At 34.6% G+C, this 11968-nt stretch overlaps 1 protein-coding gene and 1 pseudogene across 1 annotated transcript; one reads left to right on the top strand and one right to left on the bottom strand.

Annotated features, from left to right (window-relative positions):
- Window positions 1–6641: 6641 nt before the first annotated feature.
- On the bottom strand, window positions 6642–7735 carry LOC145067194 (protein WHAT'S THIS FACTOR 1 homolog, chloroplastic-like; annotated as a pseudogene).
- Window positions 7736–8734: 999 nt separating this feature from the next.
- On the top strand, window positions 8735–10143 carry LOC145071058 (26S proteasome regulatory subunit). Its single transcript, XM_079017989.1, has 4 exons — window positions 8735–8953; window positions 9119–9179; window positions 9251–9671; window positions 9831–10143. Exons 1-4 carry the CDS (start codon window positions 8813–8815, stop codon window positions 9850–9852), a joined length of 645 nt encoding a protein of 214 aa, XP_078874115.1. The 5' UTR covers window positions 8735–8812; the 3' UTR covers window positions 9853–10143.
- The last annotated feature ends 1825 nt before the right edge of the window (window positions 10144–11968 follow it).

Below are 11968 nucleotides of genomic sequence, written 5' to 3'. Positions count from 1 at the left end.
CGAAAAGGCAGCTGAATGTATTAAGTTGTTGGAACTCAGGCAAACACAACATGTTTGCAAGTCAACATGGTGTGTTGGCTGAGGTTTTACCGACAGTTTGGATGCTCACGGAATACGGTGTGGCCAAGGGGAACACGACGTGTTGGGTCAACATGGACTGTTGACCTTGACCGTGACTTTAACCAAGTTGGACCTTGAGGGTATGTTGGGTATTTTGCAATGTTTTAAAAACCGGTTTGAACCGGCCGGTTGGACCGGGAACCGGGAGAGAGAACGGTTCAACTATCACCTGTTTTACATTGATTTTTGAAACGGATTAAACCGGCTGGTTTTTAGAAAAAACCGGTTGAATCGGTTAAACTGAATAAAAACACATGAAAAAAAAATTCATTTACATAATAAACTTTGATGATTTTTTTCAAATCTATTTAGTTTTCTCTAAATAAAAACATATGGTAAATGTTATAAATGCTTTTGATGTGTTTGTATTCATCAAAAACTATATTTCGTTTCGATATTATACTTTATTTTCTTTTTGACGTATATGGATTGATGTAAAACACTAAAACTTTTGGTTATGTGTTATTTTAATGTATTTGAATTCATCTACAACTTATTTTTATGTGTATTTTTAATGTTTGAACTTGTAAACATCAAATTCATAATTTCTATATGTATGTATGTGTAGAAAAATAGAAAAAAAAACAAGAAAACTATAGAAACCGGTTCACCTGGCGGTCGAACAAGTTAAACTGGGAACAGGTCACCATACATGTCAACTAAAAAACCGGTTTTTAAAACATTGGTATTTTGGGATCTTGATGGAATTGGTCACTTGGTGGAAACAGGTATCTGTTAGAGAACTAAGATTTCGGAGTCGAACCTCATCAGTTCTGTTCAGTCTGCGAGGTGAGTTTTCCTCACTGTACTTGCGGGTCGAAGGCACCAACGCCGACCCTTTGGATTGGTATCCTGGTTTATCGTATGATCAAGTATTGTTGTATTCTGTTAGAACTATAAGATTTGTCTGTTTCTTATTAACTGGTAATTTGTATGTTTGTCTGTTATATGTATGTGTCGACACGGTGTATGTGTGGTTGGGTTGAGGCGGTCCTGCTTTGTGTTGAAGGCCAACAGACACAGGGCGGCCCGGATAGACTGAAGGCCAGTGGGGCATACCAGTCAGTCTGAAGGTCCGGAGAACGGTCCAGATAGGTTGAAGGACCAGTGTGGCGTATCAGTCATGTTAAAGGTTCTGTGAGCGGTCTAGGTAGACTGTAGGCCAGTGGGGAGTTCCAGTCAGACTGAAGGCTCTTTATGCATGTTGATTATTGTTATTATTCTGGTTTGGTGTTGTGTTGGTATTTTGGGAGAACTCACTAAGCATTAGGCTTACAGTTTTGGGTTATGTTTTAGGTACTTCAGATGATCGCGGGAAGGCGAAGGTGTGATCGTGCACCTCCTAGTGGTTTGTTCTATGATTTTGGGAAAACTCTGATATTAAACATGTTTTGAAAACTATTTTGTAAACAATGATGAATTTTATGGCTGTTACAATGTGACTTCTTAAATAACAGTTGTTGCAGATCATGCAATTTCCAACATGGTGAAAATTACACTTGGTACAATGGGGTAAAGTCCTAACGTTGGATTTGGACGGATTGGGAGTGTTTGAGTCGTAGACAGTCACATGTTCTGATTTGGGCTTGAGAAGTTTGAAGTTCCCTTTGGAATCCTTGTGGTAGTTTCGTTTCTTACCCTTCGTCCGGTTTTGCTCCGTCTGTTGGGTTGTGGTACTTGGACGGAGGTATTGTTCAGTCAAATGATAGGCCAATTGTTTAGCACTTTCAAAAGTAGTGGTTTGAATGCAGCAACTAGACCTTGAATTGGGGGAGTTAGCCCCCAAATTCACCTTTTAATCTTTTTGTATTCCGAGTTTACTATTCCTGGGCAGAGGTTGGCGAGGTAGTTAAATATGGAGGTGTAAGTAGTCACATCTGACTCTTTGATAGTAAGGTTCAACAATGCTTGTTCTAGGGCCTGAGTTTCTTGTCGTTGAAAATATTCCTTAATTGACATTTGTTTCAGGGCTTCCCAAGAAATGGTTCAGGCTACATCAATTTCTATAGACTTCGTATAGATATTCCACCAAGTCAGGGCGGAATCCATTAGTGTACAAGTGGCATACTTAACACGACGGTTATTAGCACAAGAGCTGATACGGAACACTGCCACCATCAACTCTATCCAATGGGATAGACCAATGCCTCCTTTCGTACTAAAGAAGGATGGGGGTTGGTAGGCTAAGAAATCCTTGTATGAACAGGATCTGGGGATGTTTAGGGTAGTTATTGGAGTGCCATGTGACATCCCCATTTTTACGGCCTAAAAAGACCGATTTGTTTATGCTTTGTTTGAAAAGCAGAGTAACCTTTTAAAGAAAAGTATTGCGGAATTTGTTCCCAGAAAAACATGATAAATACGTTATCAAAACATTTCCGAAGAAATTTATTTTATTCATTTTAATACGTCGAGGTGTCATCGTCAATATAGAAATATAAGCATAAACAGAACTTACATTCATTAACACTAGTGATTTACATCTCCTTAATCTCTCAGTGTAATGTAACTTCATATCGACGCCTGTGATACAAATAAAATTGAGTGGGTCAGGTTGGAAAACCTGGTGAGTACATAGGAATTTCAATCCCACAATGTTATATCATATATATAATTTAGAACTCACAAAATATACAATTTCACCATATATATATATATATATATATATATATATATATATATATATATATATATATATATATATATATATATATATATATATATAAGCAACTTTTACCCCACCCCGTCGTTCCTCCCAACGACACTATCCATAGTCTCAGACCTTAAACTTTACCTCTTTAATTAATCCATACTCTCGGATCTAATATATGCTCCCGGATCAATAACTGTGCCCATTTCATACTCTCAGACTAGGAACAAATGTCTATGTCTAAATCCATACTCCCGGATTAATGAAAAATAACTATGTCCTATACATACTCCCAGATTAAGGACAACTGACTATGTCTTAATCCATACTCCCAGATTAGTGACAATTGACTATGTCCAATCCATACTCTCGGACTAAGGACAATAACTATGTCTAATCCATGCTCTCGGATCAATGACATATTTTAAAGTTCTATTCTCTGTGTATATCTCACTCGTACTCATAAGAAGATACTACCCAATATTCCTTATAATTAATTTATGTTTACTCTTTATCCTAAATCATAATATATTATTAGGTATGTTCTTTAACACATATCTCAGGCAACATCAAATAATTTGCACATAAACATATATTTAATACTTCAATCAATACTTGCATTAAAATTATGTTCATGAAAGGGACTATACACTCAATTGTTAAGGTGGTGATTCCGAACTCAGACAGCGTTTCGCTTCTTAAAAATAATTTCCTTCGACGAAACCTAGTATTATTACCACTAGATTTTAGTCTAATATTTAACGTGACTAATTATTAGTCTTATTATTATTAGTATTATTATATAAACGTTTAAACAATATTTTCCAACGACTATGTACAGACAGGGGCCAGATATAAAACACCGGAGGGCAGGATAATTTTTGCATATAGCACTTCTGAAATCCAACAACCATATGCGGCCCTTTAAACCAGATTCCTCGTATTGCGAGTAGTTAAAAAGATTTTATAACGACACTTATATAAGTCATAATAATAGCCCAAATATTTATTATAAGTTCATAATAACAATACTAATTTTAAATATAAGCTATATTAAAATAGGGTAAGCATAACTTACTTACAATGGGGTTTTAGCTAGGAGTCGGCTCTGCAGGGGCAGAACTTCGTCGCTAAATACTAAGAAAGATTCGTGCAGCGCTTCAGCGCTCACCTTACTATACTAAAACTAGAGAAAGAGAAGTCGAATAACGATGGACCAAAATGCTCTGGGGATAAGAATAGAAAGACTCTTGAATCAAGAGAATGATGCAAGAAATATGAGTGCCCAAGGCTCATATTTATAGTAATTGAATTTTCAAAAACTACATTCATAGTTATTTAATGACCTTATAGTTATATAAACAACTAAACACCCTTTTATAACACTATTTTAAATAGATTTAATGATATTTGTACTAAACTAATGTCGAAAATATTCAACACTAGTCTTATAATGATCGCATCGTCGATACCTTTCTAAATAGTTTATAATGATATATACATATGTATATATATGTGTACGTATATATGATTTATAATTTATTTTAATACGTAAATATGCTATTATAATTTGTAACTTGTTCATACGAACTCCGTTTTTGACGCTCTTTATATCCACGCGTAGGTGGAGACGTACTCTACAACTTTCATTTATATTCCGTCGCCTAATTTTGACTTTATTTTTAAAGTTATATTTTTAACAGGCCGGGACAGGAAAAATTCATTAAAAATTCATAACTTCTTCATTCGACGTCCGTTTTCATCTGTCTTTTTACCTTTGCGCTGCTGTTAATGAGATCTTTAATTATCATTTAGGTTGCGTTGGCCAAAAATCGATCGATCTAAAATTCGAATTTTGGGTTGTGCACTGCTATACCAAATCTTAGAAAAATCATAACTTCTTCATACGAAGTCGGATTTTGACGTTCTTTTTATGCAAACTCTTTGTTTAATGTATATTACAATTTTCATTTAGATATTTAAGGCTAAAAATTAGTTTATCAAAAATTCGTTTTTTACGTTACGCGGTGTCATGTCGGTTTCGCCGTAAAACTTCGACGGGCCATAACTTCTTCGTTATAACTCGGATTTCAACGTTCTTTATATGTACAGAACCCTTTTAACATATACTATAACTTGGTTAAGATTAATCCTTCCAAATAATATTTCATCAAAAACTTATTTTTGATGCCCATTGTCTCTAAATTGACTAACCCAGATCCGTGGGCGTTACATGTCGCTTCCACTATTCCTAATGCTTCCATTTTGGGCAACCTCGTATTCCGCCAAGGCTATAGCAATTCCTTGTGCATGTAGGGTGTGCATTAGTGTTGAGTCCATTTGAAATGTTGGTGGTGGGTGAACTCGCGGATTCCTTCGAAGGCCTTTATCATAAATGTTTAAAAAGACACGCTTAAGTTGTTTATACTACTTAATCATAAACAAGTATGCATGAGTTGTATTGTGTGATAGTGGATTGGTATAATTTGTTCTTATAATCCTATAGGGTTCCAAATTATAGAGTGAGATTGATTCTTGAAATCCTACTGGTTTTCAAACAACAGGGGAAAGGTGATTGATTCGGAAATCCTCCAGATTTCCATATGATAAGGAGGGAATTGAAATCCTTATGATTGAAATCTTTGTCATCTTTAGAAGAGAGAATTTTGGAAACTATTGAACGATTGACTGAAAACTTATGGGTTTCTTTGCTACAAAGGTAGCAAAGTTATCAGTTCTTCGGATTTAGGTGAATTAGGAAAATATAAACGTTATCCTAGTATTTTTTATGCTTTAAAATGTATACGTTGTTTTGGGGTTGAAATAAGGTATTAGGTATCTGCATCGAATCTTGAGAGCATTCTTCAATCTCTAAGACTTTCAACCGTTGTAGTCTGTCAAACTCCTTGCTCAAGGTTGGTTTTGCACCGGCCCGACCATAAATAACATAGGCGCACGTTCCAAGTTTATTTGTGGTATGGATTATATACGGTACTAACCTTTAATTGATGTGTATGACCTAAAGGGTTGATTTGGTAGTTTTAGTTGAAGGGATGTTTAGAATTTTTATTAAGTGTTCTCAACGCGGGTCAGACTATATATAAACTCTTATATATTATGGTTGGTGGGGTTTGTAGTATTATTAAATTTTGTTTTATACTTCCCGACTACCGAGCACAAACGAGAGCCATACATGAAGTACCAGAGGGCGGGATCATTTTGACAATTAAGTTGTTCTAAATCCTGTAACCCAAACGACATTTCAAACCAGATTCCCCGTACCGTAAGTAGTCGAGAAGTAGTGTTATTATTAATAATACTTTTATTAGAAGCTAGTTGCTATAGTTGTATTTCTCTTTCAAGGATACGAGTTCTCTATAACCAATTTAGCTCTGATACCAATCTGTCACACCCCCAACCGAGGCAACGGAACATGCCAAGTTGTGCGACTAAGTTCATGGATCACATATAAACTGAATATCTAGCACAAGTACAACAATAAACAAAACAACATTTTTATTCCATCTTGATGTTTGAATACATGGTTCTTACAGATAATAGTATAAATATATGAATTTCCTTAAACAGGTAAGCGGACATAATAAAAAGTAGTAAACTAAATTGTCTGAGATTCCTGATTATCCGTCGTCTGAATTTGCTTGATTAATGATTTCCTAAAAATACCTGTAGTTTTAAAGGTCAACACAAGGTTGGTGAGAGTTACATTTTAAAAGAGTTTCAGCGGACGGAATTATAATATCTTTTATAATTATTTTATATTATTATTATCTTATTCACATAATTAGCTACCGCTTTAAAACATAAAGAAAATCCTAAAAATTGTTCTAGAATAAAAATACATTGGCATCATTCACAAGTTTATCAGTTCTCCAAATCTATACTTGACAACAAGAAGTGGATATTTGTTGATAAGTTCTAACCCTTTATATCCTTCAATAAGCACAACAATATAAATTTGATATTTATTTGAAACATAGAATATTCCAGGATGCTTTAAAAGCAAAACATGTAAATTCTTAGGCAAACACACCTCCAGGATGCTTTAAAAGCAAAACATGTAAATTCTTAGGCAAACACACCTCCCTCTTCAAATGACCCAACTTCATAATCGATGCTTTCTTCCATAATGTAAGTGACAACTCATGAATTACACCAATTATTCTTTTATCCAACTCTCCATGATTCACATAAGGTGAAATGTAATGAGATGAATTGAATTCATGAAATCTTTCTCATGATTTCACCCAAGAAAAAGGTAACAAACATTGGAATGACATATTCCGACTCTGTTCTTTTAATAGCGGAAACAACCAACTCCGGATTCCATGTCATGAATTCGATTTCCATGGAAGTTTTTCTTCCGCTATGGTGGACTACACAAAATATATCAAGATGTTTAGGTATGATTCTCATTAGATATCCATCTGGATATGGTAATCCTAAATTTCTTTTGAACTCGTTTAACTTTGAGACATTGAGTCTATGATTACAAACAATCATCAATAACTTCGATAATCTTTCAACGACTACAGGTTCTGCATATCCTTTACGGTTTCTTCTTCTTGTATTAAAGAAATCATCTTTTAAGTAAGGTGACAATGGTATTCATCATTTTTAAAGTATACTTCAAAGCAACATGGGCATTTGTTAAGCCAATTCATGTGTTCCCCTTGAAGATCAAGACTTTTGAACTTTTTTTGGAGGTAATTAACTGATGTTACATGATCTGGATATCACAAGATTATGTTTTTAATCTGGTTATTTATGATCCATATGTTATTTCTAATTAAGGCTGCTTCAAGATCTGGGTCTTTTTTCATTGGCCAAAGAGAGAATATTTGGAGAATATGAAGATTCCATAAAGGGAAACACATCAAAATAGTTGGAAATTTTTAGTTTATGCAAATAGTTATTCATCTTCATTTTCCCACTTTGTATATTCATTCTAAAATTGGTTCACACATACAGATACTCACATAGATGACGACAAAAAAATCTGAAATGCCTTATCGGAGAGGCTGAGACAGGCGTTGGCATGAGATTGAAGAAGAAGGCCGAAGATCCAAAAGTACCGATTACAAGTCAAAACTAAGAAACTAAGATGGTATAAGGGTCCGACGGCGATAGATTGCTTTCATGGGAGGCCTCTGAGTGGTGTCGATGAAGGATAGACCTATGTCCAATGGTTTCTATACTGAACAATTACAAAATTTGATTCATACAAGGTTTCAATGGTTAAAGAATTATATGAAATAGTTAAACCTCAACTGATTTATGGGAACGATTAGAGAGGACAATCATTAAAGGCCTTAACTCAGTCAAGAACTACTCACGAATACATATAGATTTTACAAGAACCGAATAAAAGAAGAATCAGTGTCAAGAAAAACTAATAGATAGAGAGAGGGTGGAAGGCAACGTTTGGATTCACCTCTTGAATCCCTTCGTCTTCAAGTTGATGCCATCTGCCCTTCTCCAAACTAATCTCACACGTTGTAGCTGCTCAAAAGAAATAGGTTTTAGGGTCCCGATGGATACCGATTGTTGATTGAGGAAGATGGAGATTAATGAATCAGAGGAAGCGACTTTATAAGGTGCGTTCTATTTACATACGAAATCCGATTAATTCAAACCTGGAGACGATCCAGATTTGTTGCGATTTTTGTTGTTGATTTCCTGCTAATTCATGGTTCCTGATTTAATGCATCAATATTTTAAAACTATCATAAGGGTATTTTTGGTACTTCACTTTATAAGTTTAGGTGGGAAAAGAAGCTGAGGATTGTTGATTGTTGATGAGATGACAAGTGACAATAAAGATATTTTTTTTATTAGAATAGGGGATTAGAAGAAAAACAAAATCTTCAAGGTCGAAAGTTCATAATATCAATAGTACAAGGACTCGAGGTGTACCTTAACTACCATTCATCAAGTTATTGCTTATTACGATTTACGAGCACCCAAAAGCCCTAACCCTAACGTCATACAGAAAATTTTCAGTCGGAGGAGCTCACAGTAAAAATGGTAGCAACGGATTTAAAGTCGGAGATCAAGAAACTGATGGAGAAAAGGAGCGGTTTGGAAGCGGAGATGAACGTTATTATCGAGCGTCTTTGTCAGCCCGGCGGTCCTGGACTTTCCGGCAATCTCGTCGACTCTGAGGCAATTACTTCTTATATTTCTCTGATTAATTACAACCAATGTAATTCTATTGAATTCGTATATGCTCAAACTTTACTTGTAGAGGAAGAAATTACTCTCTGAATATAAAATCGATATCACGAGCATTTGCCATTGGAGTTCACTTGAATTTCTTACTTTCTGCAGGGGTTTCCAAGATCTGACCTCGATATTCCAGTAGTGCGAGCAGATCGACATAAACTTGCAGGTCTGTGACTTTGTTCAGTATCATTCTCATCATTTTGACACACTAATCTCAATCCTATTAATATGTTACAGAGCTTCGAAATGATCACAAGGATACAACTGACAAAATAGGCCACAAAATAGAGCTTCTGCATTCAGCACGCGTGACTCCTAAATCTTCAACTGCTATGGACTCTGGTTCCAATAGCCAAGCTGTGCATGATATGTCTGGAGGCTCGATCAGTGTCATGGATGTGGATGTGGATGTGAGCAGACCTTTTGCAATGGTGGATGAGATCAGTGAGGAATCTCCAGCAGCAGAAGATGGGTTACAACTTGGAGATCAAATTGTTAAATTTGGGAATGTAGAATATGGTGATAATTTGCTACCGAAGCTTGCTTCTGAAGCACAGATGAATCAAAATCGTCCTGTTTCTATGACAGTTATGAGGCAAGGGACTTCAATTAACTTGACTGTTACTCCTAGAACATGGCGAGGTCGTGGCTTGCTTGGGTATGTAACTTTCTTCTCTAAATATGGTTTCTTCCTTCTGTGTTAAGTTGAAGAAAAAAATATCTATATCTATATCTCTATATATATATTTATACAGCTTAACTGTAAAAAGGAAACACAGTAGCTAACTCTGATATACTTGTTCCTGACTTCTTGCAGATGCAATTTCCGGATCTTGTGATGTGTAATGTAATGGATGTTCATGAGGCTCTCGGGATTTGTACAAGAGCTTCATATGCATAAGTGTAGCAAGAAACAATGTTAGTTGAAACTTGGATATTTTTTAGTCATGCAATAATGTTAAAAAAAAAAAATTCTAGGCTTGACTGCATTTTGTTCATCCAATGACGAATGTAAATGCTTGATATGGTGGTGTTGTCATGCAATAATGTGTTTTTGGTTTGTTGCTATCATTCTCTTATGAACTTGTAAAGTATTGGAAAAATACATAAAAGCTACTATGTTTTGGTCATTTTTGTGGTTTAACCAATATGTTTCCGTTTTGGGTTATGAAAGCTAAATTTCCTTTTGTATGTCAAACACTTGGACATGTCATAACAGTGGTTACAATAGAAAATTTTGTAAAATTTAGTGGCTTTAGTGATTTTTTGACACTAGTCCGCCATTAAAGTTTGACAATTTTTTTATTGTAACACTTTAACTTGGTATAGCAAGTCAAAGTGGTTGACATAGAAACAAGTTGTCAAAATTGGGTGGCTTTTGTTGACTGGAATTGAAATATAGTGGTTAAATGTCAAAAAAATATCAAATTATATGCCTTATATGTAATTCGTTGATTCGCTCCAAAATATTTAAACATTTTTATTTGTATAGACAAATCTTTTAAAGTTTGACGAAAATCATTTAACAACGCAAATGTAGAATATATTAGTTTGTTTAAAAAGCCTTAAAGTTAAAAGTTGAAGGTTCAACTACACATAAAGCATAGGTGATAGGTGTGAATGGTAAAATTAAAAATTTCTCTATAAATAATTTGATCAAGTGTATGTGTATTGAATTATGAGTAGCAGGAAGACTTAGGTTGCGTTTAGTTATGAAAAACATTTTTCGTTTTTCGTTTTTCGTTTTTCTTTTTTATTTTTTGTTTTTTGTTTTCAGTTTTCATTGAAAAATTTAGAAAACACGTTTAGTTAAAACTTATTCTTTTTTCATTTTTAGTTTTAGAAAATTAGAAAACACATTTAGATGTGTATATTTTTATCGGTTTTCAATTTTAGAAAACGGTAGCGGTGGTAGGGTGAGGGTAGGGGCAGTGGTGGTGTCGATGATGGCGATGGTGGCGGCGGTGGTGGTGGCGGCGTCGGTGGTGATTGCGGCGGCAGGGGTAATGGTGGTGGTGGTGGTGATGGTTGGTCGGTGATTGTGGTAGTGGTGTTGGGGATGTATTTGTGTGTGTGTGTGTGGGGGGGGGGGGTAGGTGTGTGTTGGGAGTGGGTGGGTTGGGGGTGTTAAGGTGGGGGTAGGTAGAGGTGGGAGTAAGTATGTGTTTATATTTTAGAAATATTTTGGAATTAAAAAAATATGAAAAATAATAATTATTGGTTTTCTAAAAAATTTCAACTTCTTTGTAATTTTAGAAAACGGAAAATTTCCATTTTTTTGAAAAATAGACGAACTAAACGCGTTTTCAAAATTCTCATTTTTCTTGAATTTTTTTTTTCCGAAAAACGAACCATTTTCCGCAACTAAACGCACCATTAGCCTCCGATGGGACTTTCATGGAAAACTTCTCATATATGGGGTATAATGCAAGAGACAAATTTAATAGGTTCAAAGTCATGACATTAAACCTGCGTGAGTATCAAACTCGATGCATTAATCTACATGCATCACTTGCATGTAGGAAATGATTAATGATCATTCCTTATTTTCCTACACTTTAATATATCTTTTAATAAATATAAAGCAATGTGATATTATAAGGTCATCTATTATATCCATCACTAACCACTATAGTGATCGTTGTCACGTCATAACAACACTTTCTACAACTATCCATAAGATACCTACCGCTAACCACATCACTCCATCGTATTTTTTTTTAATTAAATTTAATTCATAATTCAATGCAAATACAATAAACATATATATATATATATATATATATATATATATATATATATATATATATATTGACTAGTTTTTTTATTCAAATTTAAAACATTATATTAATTTAAAACAAACTTGAAATAAAAATAGAAAAAAAAAACATAAAAATGAAAGAAAAAAAACCAACATAAAACTACAACCATAAAGAAAAACATAATGCTTTGATG

This window comes from Lactuca serriola, chromosome 8 (genome assembly GCF_051521515.1).
Source record: "Lactuca serriola cultivar US96UC23 chromosome 8, Lser_US96UC23_V15, whole genome shotgun sequence".
Classification (NCBI taxonomy): Eukaryota; Viridiplantae; Streptophyta; class Magnoliopsida; order Asterales; family Asteraceae; genus Lactuca; species Lactuca serriola.
Note: the sequence above shows the minus strand (reverse complement) of the source record. Positions and strands in the feature narration are given on the sequence as shown.